The sequence below is a fragment of the Herpailurus yagouaroundi genome, unplaced genomic scaffold, assembly GCF_014898765.1.
Source record: "Herpailurus yagouaroundi ecotype Mexico unplaced genomic scaffold, PumYag 29, whole genome shotgun sequence".
NCBI classification, from domain to species: domain Eukaryota; kingdom Metazoa; phylum Chordata; class Mammalia; order Carnivora; family Felidae; genus Herpailurus; species Herpailurus yagouaroundi.
The window spans coordinates 54143322-54158984 of record NW_024412377.1 but is presented as its reverse complement, the minus strand read 5'-3'; the positions used below and the strand labels follow the sequence as shown (position 1 = coordinate 54158984).

Genomic DNA, 15663 nt, shown 5'->3' with positions numbered 1-15663 from the left:
TTCCTTCCTTCCTTCCTTCCTTCCTTCCTTCCTTCCTTCCTTCCTTCTTTTCTAACTTTATCCCCAAAGTGGAGCTCAAACTCATAATCCCAAGATTAACAGTCACATGTTCTGTTGACTGGGCCAGCCAGGCGCCCTTTTCTTCTTTCTTGAAAATATAATTGATTTTATTAATTGATTCATGCATCAGAAAGCATCCCATCTAGCAAGTAGACGGGAGCTGCCTCCCAAACAGTTAATTTTTATTTTAAAACTTTCCTGTGTCTATTAAACATTTTGTAGGAGACTTACCTGGTAAAAGAAGGAGTGGATTCTTTAAGTCTTAAAATATTTCAGGTTTAAGTTTTCACCCCCATAGATTATTAGGCTTTTCCTAATAAGTCCAGGGAAAAGAACAGGTGGCGCTTTACGAATAAAGCTACTGAGCGCTTTCTTTCTAATGTTAAACAGCAATACATTTTGAATATTTAATTATGCTATCCCAGAAAGAAAACAATCTTACAAAGAAAAATCAACTTAAACTCTGATACGCAAAGAGTAAAAAAATGTGTGTGTGTGTGTGTGTATACACACACACACACACAGAGAAATAAAAATTAAAATGGTATAAGATGATTTAAAAAAAACTTTTAAGTCTATTTATTTATTTTTGAGAGACACAGAGAGCATGAGCCAGGGAGGGGCAGAGAGAGAGGAAGAGAGAGAATCCCAAGCAGGCTCAGCACTGTCAGTGTGGAGACCATAGTGGGGCTCGAAATCGTGAAACCACGAGATCGTAATCCGAGCTAACACAGAGAATTGGATGCTTAACCGAATGAGCCTCCCAGGTGCACCAGTAAAAACTTTTATTTTTGAGACAGAGAGAGACAGAGCATGAACGGGGGAGGGTCACAGAGAGAGGGAGACACAGAATCTGAAGCAGGCTCCAGGCTCTGAGCTGTCAGCACAGAGCCTGACGCAGGGCTCAAACTCATGGACCGTGAGATCATGACCTGAGCCGAAGTCAGATGCTTAACCTACTGAGCCACCCAGGCGCCCCAGTAAAAACTGGTTTTAACCTAATTATTGCCTTCATTCAAAATATGACATATAATTTTGGTCTATGTCTTTTATATCCAACAGCCTTTCTGATACAATGGCCCTAAACTGAGTATCTATCTTTCCCATGTTAAATGGAAGAAAATGGATAAATATATTGAATGCAACCTGTTTTATGTACTTCTAAGTTGGGGAGGGAGGGGCCTACATAACTATCATATTTATTAATTTCCCACCTGATTGAATTTTCTATCAAGGAAGGCCTATTATTTAGGGGTTTTACACAAACTTGTATGTAATTTAGTTTTCTAAAAGTTATATAATTAATTCAAAATATCAGAAGTGTTTCTTCAAGAAACTCAAGTCAAGAGACTTAAATCAGTTTCTTTTTAAATATTATTTTATTAAAAAATTTAATTCCAGTACAGTTAACATACAGTGTTCTATTAGTTTCAGGTGTACAATATAGTGATTCAACACTTCCATACATCACCTGGTGCTAATCAGAACCCGTGCATCCTTATTCCCATCTCCTCTTTCACCCATCCCCACCCCACCCCCCCACTTCCTCTCTGGTAACCATCAGTTTGATCTCTATAATTAAGAGTCTGTTTCTGGGATTGTTTTTTTTTCCCTTTGCTCATTTTCTTTTTTGTTTCTTAAATTCCATGTATGAATGAAATCATATGGTATCTGTCTTTCTCTGACTTATTTAGCTTAGCATTATATTCTCTAGCTCCATCTATGTAATTGCAAATGGCAAGATTTTATTCTTTTTTATGGCTGAGTAATATTCCAGTGTGTGTGTGTGTGTGTGTGTGTGTGTGTATTTATTTGAATCAATGTGTAAGAAAAGACTGTCTGTATTAGTGCTGCCTAATAAAAATATATCACAAACCACATATGTATTTTTTTAGTAGTTAATTTAAAAAGTAAAAATTTTAGGAGTACCTGGGTGGCTTAGTTGGTTAATCGTCTGACTTTGGCTCAGGTCATGATCTCACAGTTCATGAATTCGAGCCTCACGTTGGGCTCTGTGCTGACAGCTCAGAGCCTGGAGCCTGCTTCAGCTTCTGTGTCTCCCTCTCTCTCTGCCCCTCCCCGACTCTGTCTCTCTCAAAAATAAATATTAAAAAAATATGTACTTTTAAATAAAAAGTAAAAAATTTTAAAATATATTTTACTGTACCATAAATGTAAAAAAGTATTATTTCAACATGTCATTAGTATGAAATTATTAGTGAGATATTTTATATGTTTTGTACTAGGTCTATAAACTTTGGTTTGTATTTTACACTTACAGCATATCTCAATTCAGATGCTTAAGTTTCATCAGAAATAGCCATCTATATTTAGACTTCATAAAATGTACAGATGAAAAAGTAGATGCACATTCCAAGTTGTTCCAAAAACATTTAAGTTTTCCAAGAATAGAATCAAGTATCAGTTTTTTATATATTACTTAAAATTAAATAGTATCAAAAATTTAGCTGTTCACTTTGAAGTGCTCGATAGCCACATGTGGCTAATCACTTCCATACTGGATAATGAAGCCCTATAAAACAAGAAGCTTAGATAATCGCTAAATAAATGAACAAGTCTAAGCCTTGGTTTCCCAACTCTGAATCTTTTCCACATTTAACAAATCACTCTTTGCAACTCCTTAAGAAAGTACAACTTGCTTTATAAACTAATGGAAACAGTGATAATAAATAGGCTGTTGCACAAGCCGCAACATGAAGTTAAGAATTTAATGTCCCACCACTCCTTGGCAGTCTTTGAGTAGCAGATAAATCTCTTTTAGGCATTACAATACTTTTTTCCTTTTTCTTCAATATTTACCTTCTGCACAAGTAAGCAAACAAAACCAAAACAACTCAAACAATGATAACTAATATATCAAAGCATTGCATACTTTTTAAAGGCTTACTAGGTGTTATAAAATTTATCTAGATAGAGAAATGACTGAGAAGTGGAGACCATCTTGTAATTCTGAACTCCAGACACATTTAAACAATGTATGTAGTAATGATGTAAACATAAATCTTGCTAGAGTCCTAATGATAATATTTTTATTAATTTATAGATTTACTTATAACCTTATACACTTAACCCATTCTAGTCAAATAAAATAACTTTTGGAAATGTTTTCATGATTTAGGTACTAAACCAGCTAGAATATCAGAGTTCCTCACCTTTAATCCCAAAGTCTTAACTTTTCTTGCTGAAGCAGGCAAGGTAATATCTTTGTCAATATTAAGATTTTGTTGAGATTCTAAAATAAAATAAATTGTACAGATTTTAGCTGGCACTTACATGTTTGAAACACAGACAAAACCCAATTTCCAAATTTCTTATTATAATTAGTGAAGTAGTATTAAAGTTATTTTTTTCTGTCTGTATATGTCCAAATAATTAGTTGTACAATAGTGTTTACACATCTAATACTTTTCTGATTTTCCTAATATTCCCTGATGGAAAGTTAAGGTGATTACCAAAAGGGAAACTATGTATCTATGTGAGTGTCTTGCTTAACTTTCCTGGTTACACAACAGTGAAATGATTAAAGCATTAGTCTGCAGTTGACTCTTTTGTAAATTCATCAAATAAGAAAATTTAAATATAACTGTAGCTTTGCATTTTTAGAAATACTATAGCATCTTTTAATTTAAATACTGTTACTCATAATTTTACAGCTTATGAGATCATATAACCATTATGTTATTTGGGAATCTGTTACCTTTCTGTTTTTTAAATCTTTGTGATTTCTGAAAAGATACCGGTCCTTTCAATACTTCTGAAGTTGTAACATCATAAGCACCTGGAGATGGTGCACAACCTACAGGAAACATAAAACATTAATTAATGTCTCATCTTATGCTACTTATGATCTTAAGTTAAAAATATGTTATAGTATAATGAGTAATATAAATTTAAAATGCCATTAATAAATTGTTTGTTTTTTCAGGAGTTCCTGGGTGGCTCAGTTGATTGAGCGTCTGACTTGAGCTCAGGTCACATAAAGCCCTGCATCAGACTTGTTGCTGTAAGCACAGTGTCCACCTCAGATCCTCTCTTCCCCTCTCTCTGTGCCCTCCCCCATTCATGTGCTTTCAAAAATTAAAAAACAAAAACAAAAACAATAAAACCTAAACTTTTTTTTTTTTTTCATTTATCAAGTCAAAATTTATTAGAAATGTTTGCTTGTCTCGGGGAACACTCACAGAACAAGTTATTCACAATCCAAGGTTAATAAAACCTAAACTTTAAAATAGTTTGTTTTTTCAAATGTAAAAATTTGATATTACAAAACAGGCCTCTTTATGAAGAAAACATCATTATCTTCCCAAATGATCTTTATTTCAATGAGTCAAAGGAACACAGGCAACTGAGCAAAACAGCAAAGACAGTCTTGAAATAAACATCAGGAAAGAACAAGCAACACGGCTTTGTTATTAAGGATTGAATGTAAGAAAAAAAGATTTGGAATCAACCCTACCCAAAAAGAGTCACAGGTAATTACCATCAGATTCTAGAAATGAATAATGATCATTTTATATGTACTCACACAAAGATTCCAATACTGGGAGCTTTTAGATCTAAATGTGGTCAATAAGGGGTTGAGGTAGTAGATTTCCAATCAGGAAAGAGTCTCAAAATGAAGTACAGAATTCAATGGGGCGTCTAAGGTAAAGGCAGACTTAGAAACATTAGTCTTGGCTAGCTCAGATCTCTCACACTCCATCAACTGTTTACACCCTGGGGTAAACAGGAGGCTGACAGCGGTTTCCCTAAAATCAGTTTAAGGGTCGCACATCTTAAAGCACCTACGTCACCCATTTGGAATAGGGATCAGCAGAAGCAGCGCAGAACATATCATATTTTAAAGTAACAAGAGACTTCAAAGAAAACTGCCGGCACTGTTGCCCTTTTTGGGGAGGTGGGGATGAGTGTATGCAGAACGTGTGGCTATTCTTTGCTCCCCGCTTTTGTTTTTTATCTACAAATGTTTGTTTATTTCCTTATTTATTTAGAGTATGAACAAGTGGGGCAGGGACAGAGAGAGAGGGAGAATCCCAAGCAGCTCTACGTTGTCAGCACTGAACCTGATGTGGGGCTCAAACTCACCAACTGTGAGATCATGACCCAAGCTGAAACCAGGAGTTTGACGCTTAACCGACTAAGCCACCCAGATGCCCCATAAAAAAGTTTTTTTTTTAAGCTGTAGGCCCAAGCTGGGGCTTGAACTTACAACCCTGAGATCAAGAGTCACATGCTCTACCAAGTGAGCCAGCAAGATGCCCTGCTCTCTGCTTTTAGGAATGTTTCTGTGGCAAAGTGTGAGAAGCACTGGTCTAGACTTGTCAGAGCAGCCAGAAGATAAAATGCTGTTGAATTCTTGTATTCCGGTTCATCATTAGGTCTACACTCTCAAAAGGGGATATGGGCCAGCGAAAGATCAGATGGCGTACAGTGACTAAGCAGCATCACGCGAGTTGAGAACAATTAAAATCGCACTTAACAAAAACTTCCCTAAAGAGCAAAAATCCCATTTGATACTTATGGGGATTTAGATTCAAGAACTAGGTTGAAATCCAGGCTTTGTGAGACTGTAGTATGTGCTATTTTCATGCTCTGGGTCTTTTCCTTACTAACGCTTAAATGTACGACATCACAGATACATATGACTTGCTAGAAATGTGGGGAGAGGGGACATTAGACAAATGGGATGGGATATCCTGGGAGATAACACAAGCTTTCTGGCACAACTTCTATTCTGATCAACAATAATCGGAAGCTAACACAGGCAGTCAATACTTGTAAACAAACCAAACATTTTATGTATTACATTAAATAAATGCTTCAAACTTCCAGATCTCTTTATTTTCTATTTCTTCCACCTCGAATGGACAGCCCACCTTCCAGTTTGCCTGGCTAACTCTCAGTTACCTTTCAGATCTCAGCCTCTTCCAGTTTTCTCTGAATCCCCAAATCAGGTTGGAAACCTCCCTCCATAGCAGCCTGTGAATAGTGTTCTTATCAAAGAACTTGACACTTTTGTAATGGCTTTTAATACACTTATCCATCTCCCAAATCAGATAATGTACTTATTCATCTTGCAAGTTAGATAAAATTGGTTGAAGTTAGAAACTCTCTTGATCATGCCTGTATCCCCAGTATTTGGCTCAGGGTTGAGTTTGGCAGTATGGTGAAGAAAACATAGAAAGTCACTGGGGATGTCAGAATGGGAATAGAGTTTTGTAATTCCTCCAATCAGGCTTCAAATCCAGCCTTGTATGCCAATCAATGGACATTACTATGTGCCAAGTACTTTCAGTCATAGGGGAAAGATGTGAACATTATACTCTCTGATTTTCTAATCTAGCTTTAAGACCCCTGGAAAGTTATTTTTATTCAAGGCTGAATTCCCCAGTTGTGAAACAGGAATAAAAGAGTATCTACCTCATAGTTGTTGGGGTTACTGGAGTAATAAGAGAAATCACTACAGTGCTCACATATGCAAAAGCATCAAATAAATAACTATTATTACTCCTGAAACTGTGAATGTGAAATATTGTAACACTGGTAAAGGCAATTTAATCTATTATAAAGAAAATAAAATTCTCCTTAAAAGACACACTGCTGAGAGAATTTACAGAAGGTTCTTTGAATATCCAGGAAATATACATTCCCTGAATCTCTTAATTTAGAAAATATGCTTGTGCTGATCCATTTGTCACTTGGCTTTTGTTTGTGAACAAAGTGATTCTTATTTCCACTTGCATGTTGGCTGGCAAGTTAAAGATGTAACAAATGATCATTAAAAAGTGTATATTATTGGAGAGCTGGGTGGCTCAGATCATGATCTTACAGCTCCGGAGTTCAAGCTCCGCATCAGACTCTGAGCTGACAGCACACAGCCTGCTTCAGATCCTGTCTCTCTCTCTCTGCCCTCCCTTGTCTGTGTGTTTCTCTCAAAAATAAACTAAAAAAACATTAAAAATATGTATTATAATGGGTAACGGATAAATCAGGGGCTTTGATGTTCAGCCCTCCCCCTCACTTGCTGCTCAGTACAGTTACAAAACTCCTCCATTTCTTCAAGTGTACAATGAGGACAATATCAGTACCTTTCTCACCTGGCTGTTGGAAAGAGTAAACCAGACCGAACAGGGAAGACCTTAGCACAGTCCCTGCATACAGTTTGTGTCTACTGAATGAGTGCCTCACCAACCACATCTGAGTCTTACGGTTATTGTGCTTATGCCCTACAGCGGTTAAGAGCACAGGATGGATTCACGGAGGCTGGGTTTCATGTCCTAGTTCTGCTAGTTTGGTTGTGTAACGCTGAGCAAATCTAAGTGTCAGTATTTTTGTCAATAAAATATTGAATAACAGGATGACCTCTCAGGAATGTTGGACAATTAAAGAAGAATTAACTGTAAATACTTAGCATGGTACTGTTGATATTACCTGTTACTACTTCATTAATAATGTTCTCAGTAAGCGCAGCTACCATAATTTTACCCAAAAACTGCCGTTCCCAATCAGCATTCTTGTATTCCTGAGCGGAATATCTACAAGAAATCCACAAGTTCATACGAAAAAGCAGTGGTCAATTTTTTTTTTTTTTTAAATAAGTGAGGCCTTCTGGGCTTGACCACCAAATACCTACCAAATAGCTTCCTTATCCCCATCTCATCTCCTTCCCTCTGCTTTAGTTTCTCCACAGACTAATTGTTTATTAGCTCTACTGTCCATTTGAATGCAAGCTACTTGGGCAGGGACTTTGCTTCATTCGCTGCTGTATCCTTCTCACTCTGAATAGTGCTAGGCATGTAGTAAATGCTTCGTATAGATCCCAGAAAAACTAGTCAGTTGAAGGAGACCCATCCTAGCCCTAAAATCGCCTATTTGCCTCTGATGAAGGGAACAGAGAGGGGCAAGGTGCGTGACACCATATCCCATCCCCCAGCTCCTTTCCCTGTACGCACCAGAAGGGTCATTGAATCGTTTCAGGGGCGCCTTAGGAAAGGACATGTTGACGACCAGCTCCACAAACCGAAGGTCACTAGCGGTCCTCGGCAACTTCCCGCTGCCTTACAGCCTACTCGCTCCAAATTCAAATCTCCCCGCTTATTCCCCGCCCACCTTCACGTCAGCAGGTTCGAAAAGCAAAACCCTGGACACACCAATCCAGGACGGGAACAGCTAAAGAGCATGCGCACCTGGCCTCGCAGCGTGTAATTAGCGGTTCCGTGAGTTCCGGTTACTAGCCAATAGGAGACTATTACTGCCTCCTCCCTTCCCCACCCCAAGCAGTGTCCAATCATTCTTGGCGTTACTCAATTGTAACTTACAGAAGAGCAGCATTTGCGCAAGCGCATTTCATAGCTGAAAAGGTCGGAAGTCCGCCTTTGGCGTCATATAGGTGGCAGTGCAGTGAGTTCTAGTTTCACTGGTTCCAACCTCCTCTCGCCGTTCCTTGGGTGTAAACCCCCCGGGTTTCAGTTCTTTCAAACCGGCTACTGAAAGGGTCCTAAATGGCCATTGAAAAGGAAAAAGGAATACGCAGAGGCGTCGCTTACGTCCCTGCGCATGTGCAGTGACCTGAGCTGACTGTCCAGGGCGTGGCCTAAGCGTGGACGCTCCGCGCGTGCGCTCACCTCGCTTCTTGTGGCTGCAGCTGGGAGGCTACTGGAGTATGTCGGCTCCGTTTGAGGAACGCAGTGGGGTGGTTCCTTGCGGGACGCCGTGGGGTCAGTGGTACCAGACCTTGGAGGAGGTGTTCATTGAAGTTCAGGTGCCGCCAGGCACTCGCGCCCAGGATATCCAGTGCGGCCTGCAGAGCCGGCATGTGGCGCTGGCCGTGGGTGGTCGCGAGATCCTTAAGGTAGCGGCAAGTCGGGGCTTGTGCCCAGTTTCTTCCTGGCCTCTAAGTCCCCGAGTCCTAAGGTTCAGGGTTTCCGTGGAAAGACTTGGAAGGCCGAATGGCTCCTTGCCCGAAAGAGCTATAGCATTGGCCTAGTTTTGTTTTGGTCGGAGCCCCCACTCAAGGCTGGTCCTGAGTTGAGTGGAGATTTGAGGAGCCCAATTTTCTGGCTTTCTCAACCAAATGAAACTGCTTCTTTTGTTCCTCTGAGGGTCTTCACCTGGATCTTTAAAGGAACAAATGTTTATCGTACATATATTTTCTTCCAGGCACTGATTTAGGTGCTAAGAGGTCAGAAGTGAGTAAGACATACGTTTCTTGCACACAGATTATGTTCTTGTAGGGAGGCATAATAAAACTAAGCTAATAAATGTTTAGGAAGTCACGGAAAAGTAAAGAAGAAAATAAGGGATAAGGATAAAGGGATGAGGATTCAGAGACGATATCAGGTGATTTATTTTTTCATCAAAATGAGACAAAAATCTGCATGTTTGTGGAGTGGTTAAGCAGATAGTCTAGGGTTGTTTGGAGAGAATAATACTTCTTTTATTCTCATCATGCCCCTTAGATCTGAGAACTGCGTTTTCCTGGATAAGCTTTATAGTTAAATTCAATTACGTCGAAGTTGGACTTCTTTCCCAGATTACATACTCACGATGTTTGACGATAGTGTAGCGAAGGGAGATTCCTTGATGTAGGATACCTGGCTCTGCCATTTCTCTAATTTTGTAACCTTGGGCAAGAGATTATTCTGTGTCCCTATGCCTTCATCCACAAAGTGTGATAATTATAGTACCTTTCTGATAGGATTGTTTTGAGCATTAGGTGGTATCCATGGGAATTAAGAGTTTGGGCAAGTGCCTGGTATGTAATGAGTTTACATGCTAGCTGTTACTGTTATTTTTAATATGGAAGTGCTTTAAGTGCCTCAGAGAAAAGGAGGGAGTCCTGTGGAAGACATTGATTTATGTCAGCTTGGATTTTAATGACCTTTCTGAATAGTTGTGCAGTTCGTGGTTTCCTGAACAGTGGTTTAAGATTACCATTCAAATTTCCCTTAGTAATTTCAGAACTTTAGCAGTGACTTTAACAGTAACTTTATTTACAATTTAGCAGTAACTTCAACTTCAGGATTTTAGATACATGTTTAGACTAGTAAGATTTTTTTCTCACTGGTGTTGAAATACGAAAAAATGTGTTTGCTTTATGTGGCATTTTAATTTTATTTCCTAAAACTTAAATTTGGCAAGTAGCAACAAATCAAAATGGATTTGAGCAGATGCATTCTCTTTTAAACTTATGTTCTGTTGATTTCTTTCTTAAAACAACAGTTTCATCACAGCTTATCTGAAATCAGAACTACAGTATGTGCTTTAAAAATTTTTAGTGCTACATTGCCCAACAAAGAGATTGAACCAGATTTTTGAAGTTTATTTTAAAAGACATCATTTCTTAGTTTCAGCAGGGAAGCTCTTGTAGTTCATTTTAATTGGTAAAGTCAAAGCATTTCAGATATTAATTTCACATTTGGCTGCTAAGTGATCAGTGATATTTATTCATCTCCTGAAAATTAAGGAGTTCTGACCTTTCTTTTGAGAGCCCTGTGTTGTCAGTAAATATTCCAAGCAGTGTAAACTAGGTTGCATTTCACTTGCTACGAGGAAAGATAGGGTTGAACACCTATCAATATGTTGAAATGGTATAAAATTTTATCTCCCTACCATAACCAAGCTAGACAACTAACATCTGGATTAGATAGGAAATTAGCAAAGTTGGGGCACTTGGGTGGTCAGTTAAGCATCCAATTTTGGCTCAGGTCATGATCTCACAGTTCGTGAGTTTGAGCCCTCGTTGGGCTCTGTGCCAATAGCTTGGAGCCTGGAGCATGGTTTGGATTCTGTGTCTCGCTCTCTGACCCTCTCCCACTTGCACTCTGTCTCTCTCTCTCTCTCTCTCTCTCAAAAATAGATAAACATTAAAAAAAATTGTAAACAAAAGAAATTGGCAAACTCTTAAATCATGAAAGTCTTATAAAAATTAATGGCATTAATGTTTTCAGTACATAGATATTTCATGTACTAAAATAAACATTTTTATTTATTTTTTGTACTAAAATAAATATGTTTATTTTTCAGGGCAAACTCTTTGATTCTACAATAGCTGATGAGGGAACATGGACTTTGGGTAAGGGTGATCTATAATTGTTGGAATCTTTTTAAAAATTAATCTTGTCTTCAAACTTAGTATGTTTCTTCTGTGGTATCAGGTTCTTTGTCTTTGCAGCTCTGGAAGATAGAGTGATAGAAATGTATTGTAAATAGTTACCTAATGGTTTTTGAAAATATACAATTTTATGATGAACTCTAATTTCTTTGTGTTTTTTGTTTAGAGGACAGAAAAATGGTCCGTATTGTTCTTACAAAGACAAAGAGAGATGCAGCAAATTGTTGGACTTCTCTTCTAGAATCTGAATATGCAGCTGATCCTTGGGTGCAAGACCAAATGCAGAGAAAACTTACATTAGAAAGATTCCAGAAAGAAGTAAGTCAGATGAGTGTATGAATATGTATTGTTAAGCATTTTAAGATCATAGAAAAATTATTTTTTGAAATTAAAACTCAAATTTGGTTACAGAAAAATCACAAAAGTTCTTTAAAGGAGTTTTTAAAATTAAATGGTTAGAAAAATTACTGGTCTTTTTTTGTGGATTTTAGTTTTTCAAAATTTCTGGGGAGGGTTTTGTTTGTACTGCCATAGTTTATAAGTTTAAATTTATTTAATGTACACCAGTAATGCATGAGTGAACTCATAAAAATTTAATTAGTATAGACTTACATAGTGTAAAAAAGTTATAGGTTCCTTTCATTAACATCTCTCCATTCCTTGCTTCTGTTTCATTTTTATATCATTGATATATTGGCTTGCTGCTTTGTTTGTAACATAAATGCAGGATCACACTATATGTATTGTTTGTTTTTTTTCTCCTTCTAAGTGCTTCAGAATGTTTTCTCATTTGACTGTATCATCGTTATTTATTTAGCTCTTCCCTTTTGCTAAGATTTGGATTTTTCGATTTGTATGTATTTCACAGTTTGTTCTTTCATCTTTTTGAAACTATTCCAGTGTTCCATTAATTTATCTAGGAGAAGAATTACTGGATCAAAGCACTCTTCAAATTTTGATGGATAATTTCTATGTATATAATGGTGATTTCCTAATTTGTATCTCCAGTCTAGACTTTTCTCCCAAGTATTGGACTCACGTTTCTAGTTGCATATTCAGCATCTCCACTTGTCGATCTGACCTATCAGACTCAACATACTCAACATGAACTTCCTAACTTCCTCCCACACTTGTTATACCTCTAGCCTTCTCATCTTGGTTGATAGAAACTGCTTGTTCAGAAATGGGAAATCATCCTCCATTCCTAGCTCTCTCTCACACGCTGTATCCAATTTGTTAGGAAACCTTACTGGCACTACCTTCCAAGTATATTCAGAATTTGTCCACTTGTCACCACCAACTTTCCAACCACTCTGATCTGGACCACCTGTAATGTCTTGCCTAGGTTACTCTAATAGCCTTCTAATGGTTTTCGTCTACCCTTACCAAGCTGCAGTGTTCTCAAAACAGCATAGCAGTCCTTTTAAAAATGCAAGTCAGAACACATCGCTTCTCTTCTCAGAACTCTTTCAGTCTAGTAAAAGACAAAGTTTTTTTTTCCAGGCCCTATCTTATATGGTCTTCCATGATCTCCCTGACTTCTTCTCCTGCAACTGTCTCCTGCTTCAGTCATTTTACCTTAGTCATATTGTATTACCTTAGCCTTTTTGTATTTTTGAATATTCCAGGCCATTCCTTTTCTGTCCTTTTGACTACAGTGTTCTCCCAAAGCTTGGCTGACTTCTTCATTGTTTTCAAGTCATTGCTCTGTAAAGCATATTTTGATCTTTGATCATCCTATTTAAATACTATAATCTCATTTCCCTTACTTTGCCCTTCCTTCCTTCCTTCCTTCCTTCCTTCCTTCCTTCCTTCCTTCCTTCCTTCCTGGCACTTGCACCAACTGCTAACGCTCTGGATCAGGGGCTGGCAAGCTATGGTCCATGGGTGAAATCTGGCCGACTCCCAGTTTTTGAAGTGAAGTTATACTGCAATACAGCTATGCTTGTTCTTTTGGTATTTTCTTTCATATAGTGATACCAGACTTAAGTAGTTATGGCAGAGACTATGCGGCCTTCATAGCCTAAAATATTTACTACTTGGCTCTTTACAGAAAAGTTGGCCAACCCCTCTACTAGCTAACTTACAGTTTTATTGTTTGTGTTCTCCTATAACAATGGCAGCTCCACCAGTGCAGGGATCTTTGTTTTATTCACTCTTGAATTCCACGTGCTTCTAATGGTGTCTTCCAAACAGTTGGAACTCAGTAAATGTTTGTTGAATAAGTGAAATGCCCTCCAAAGAGACTAAAGCATGAGTTAGTACTTACTTCATAGGATTAAATATGTTAATAAATGCATTGCTCTTAGAACCCTGCCTGGCATGTAGCAAACTCTCAAATGATGCTAGTTATTAAAATCTATTTTCACACTTTATACTAAGTATTGTGTTTGTCCATACACTTGCCAACCTTTTAATATACGTATTGATCTTCTAAACATTTGTAGATCTGAAAATTCAAATATACCTTTTAATTTTAAGTTCTATTTTGGTGATTACAGTGAAATTTGGTATCTTTTCACATGTTTATTGGTCATTTAGATTTCCTGTTTTGTCAGTGGCTAGTTCATGTCTTTACCATTTCCCTTTTGGGTTACTTATACTTTTCCTTAAAAGTTTTATTTTATCATAATTTTTTTCATGTCTTTTAGAATCCTGGTTTTGACTTCAGTGGAGCAGAAATCTCAGGAAACTACTCTAAAGGTGGACCAGATTTCTCAAATCTTGAGAAATAACCACTACTTTTTTTTTGCTGCATTCTGTGGATCTCAGCAGATGTTGCCAACTTAATCAAAGGAACAGATTATGTGATGGAAGGAAAATGTGGATACCTGCAGTTAACAAATTGCAAAATATATTTAACTATGGTTCTAAAAATTGTATTCAAATATGAATTACATAGGAAACATCTTAAATACTGTGGAAGCTATTCTACTAATAGAAAGTAACTTTTTTTTTGGACTTGTTTTTTTGCTCAGCATGAAGTTTTATATGCTGCATTTTACTAATTTCATATTTAACCTGTATTTTTAATACAAAAAACATTAGGGTATAGATCATGTGAAATGACCGGGTGCCTTCAGGGACAATTAAATTTTTCTTTCAATAAGTGTAATGCAGGAATAATGATCAATAAACTTTTCTAAATAGGAATTGTGGACCCCTTTGTCTAAGTATACCAGTTCATACAAGGAATTATATTACTGAAAAAAGTTTTAAGAAAGGAAAAGTCCACAAATATATTCAGAGTAATGTAATTTCAAGAGTTAATGAAAATTTCTGAAGTAGCATATTATTCCTTTGGAGATGACTGTCAAGAAATTTGAAAAATAGTTAGAAACCTAACAATAGGAATGGATTAATACAAGACAGAAGCAGTAAAGTGAATGTGGTTATTGGGTGAGTCCTTTGTCAGTGACAGAAAGCAAATTATGGTTAATGTTTATAAGTAAGTGACATAATTTTGCTCTTCAGTGATCCAGACACATAAGTATGGATTGTCTTAAAACTGTGATTCATTCTTTTTATGTCCTTTGAAATTTAAAAATATTTCTGTCTATATTTTTTAAAGGTTTTATTTTTAAGTAAGCTCTATACCCAGTGTGGGGCTTAAACCCACAACTCCGAGATCAAGAGTCTCATGCTCCATCGACTGAGCCAGGCACCTGTCCCTAAGAAATATTTTAAACGGTCCCAACATTTAGAAAAGTTACGTGTAAAGTACGCAAATTGTTTTCTTCCTGATCTGTTTTTAAGTTTATGATATGATGCTGCATCACCTCTGAGTACCTTAGTGTGTATTTCCTTCAAAGAACATGGTCTTACATCACAGTACAACCATTAAAATCAGGAAATTAGCATTGATACCTTCTGACCATCTAATCCTCACATCTTCATTGCATTCAAGTTTAACTGATTGTCCCAGTAATGTCCTATATAGCAAAAGGATCCAGTTGGAATCATGCCTTGCCTTTAGATTAGATGTCAGGTGTCTTTGGTCTACTTCAATCTGTACCAAGTCTTCATTTTTTCTTGACTTTTGCAGCCTTGGCACTTTTGAAGATTACAGGCTAGTTTTGTACAATATCCCTTATTCTCAGTTTTGTCTGATACTTCTTGATTAGATTCAGGTTATGCATCTTTGGCAGGAATGTTACAGAAGTGATGCCACATTCTTATTGCATCCTGTCATGAGTTAGTAACTTTAATTTGTCCTTTTTCTGATGGTCTTTACTTTAGATCACTGAATAAGTAGTGTCTGCCAGTCTTATCCACAGTAAAGCTATCCTTTTTTGGTTTATAATTTTGTGGGAAAGTAGTTTCAGAGTACTACCTTGTTTTTCATCAAACTTCCAACTTATATCTATATGGACTCATGATTTGCTACTTTGTTCAGTGGGTTAAAATCTATTGTTACCATTACTGTGATGCTCACAGTTTTTCTTGATTTGGCCAGGGGAAGACCATTC

The 15663-nt window shown here is 37.2% G+C and overlaps 2 protein-coding genes across 3 annotated transcripts in view; one reads left to right on the top strand and one right to left on the bottom strand.

The window, feature by feature from the left end:
• The window catches only part of HMMR (hyaluronan mediated motility receptor), a 40509-nt gene extending 32242 nt beyond the window's left edge, over positions 1-8267 (bottom strand). Inside the window, exons 1-3 of one of the 2 annotated variants that reach the window (XM_040444118.1) lie at positions 8034-8267; positions 3779-3877; positions 3234-3313 (exon numbers count right to left, since the gene is read on the bottom strand). In XM_040444118.1, coding sequence (XP_040300052.1) covers positions 3234-3313; positions 3779-3877; positions 8034-8079 — 225 coding nt within the window. In that variant the 5' untranslated portion in view covers positions 8080-8267. The remainder of the gene's footprint in view (positions 1-3233; positions 3314-3778; positions 3878-8033) is intronic. The other variant, XM_040444109.1, reaches the window with a different exon arrangement.
• A 178-nt stretch (positions 8268-8445) lies between these two features.
• NUDCD2 (NudC domain containing 2) lies at positions 8446-14347 on the top strand. Its single transcript, XM_040444150.1, has 4 exons — positions 8446-8932; positions 11107-11155; positions 11361-11512; positions 13846-14347. Exons 1-4 carry the CDS (start codon positions 8744-8746, stop codon positions 13927-13929), a joined length of 474 nt encoding a protein of 157 aa, XP_040300084.1. The 5' UTR covers positions 8446-8743; the 3' UTR covers positions 13930-14347.
• Positions 14348-15663: the final 1316 nt, after the last annotated feature.

What these genes read in the sequence shown, in the direction of transcription:
- NUDCD2 (XM_040444150.1), top strand. Translation starts at nt 8,744, where the DNA reads ATGTCGGCTCCGTTTGAGGAACGCAGTGGGGTGGTTCCTTGCGGGACG. An exon ending in GTGGTCGCGAGATCCTTAAG is followed by an intron (nt 8,933 to 11,106) that starts GTAGCGGCAAGT and finishes TTTATTTTTCAG; the next exon opens with GGCAAACTCTTTGATTCTAC. An exon ending in TAGAAAGATTCCAGAAAGAA is followed by an intron (nt 11,513 to 13,845) that starts GTAAGTCAGATG and finishes CATGTCTTTTAG; the next exon opens with AATCCTGGTTTTGACTTCAG.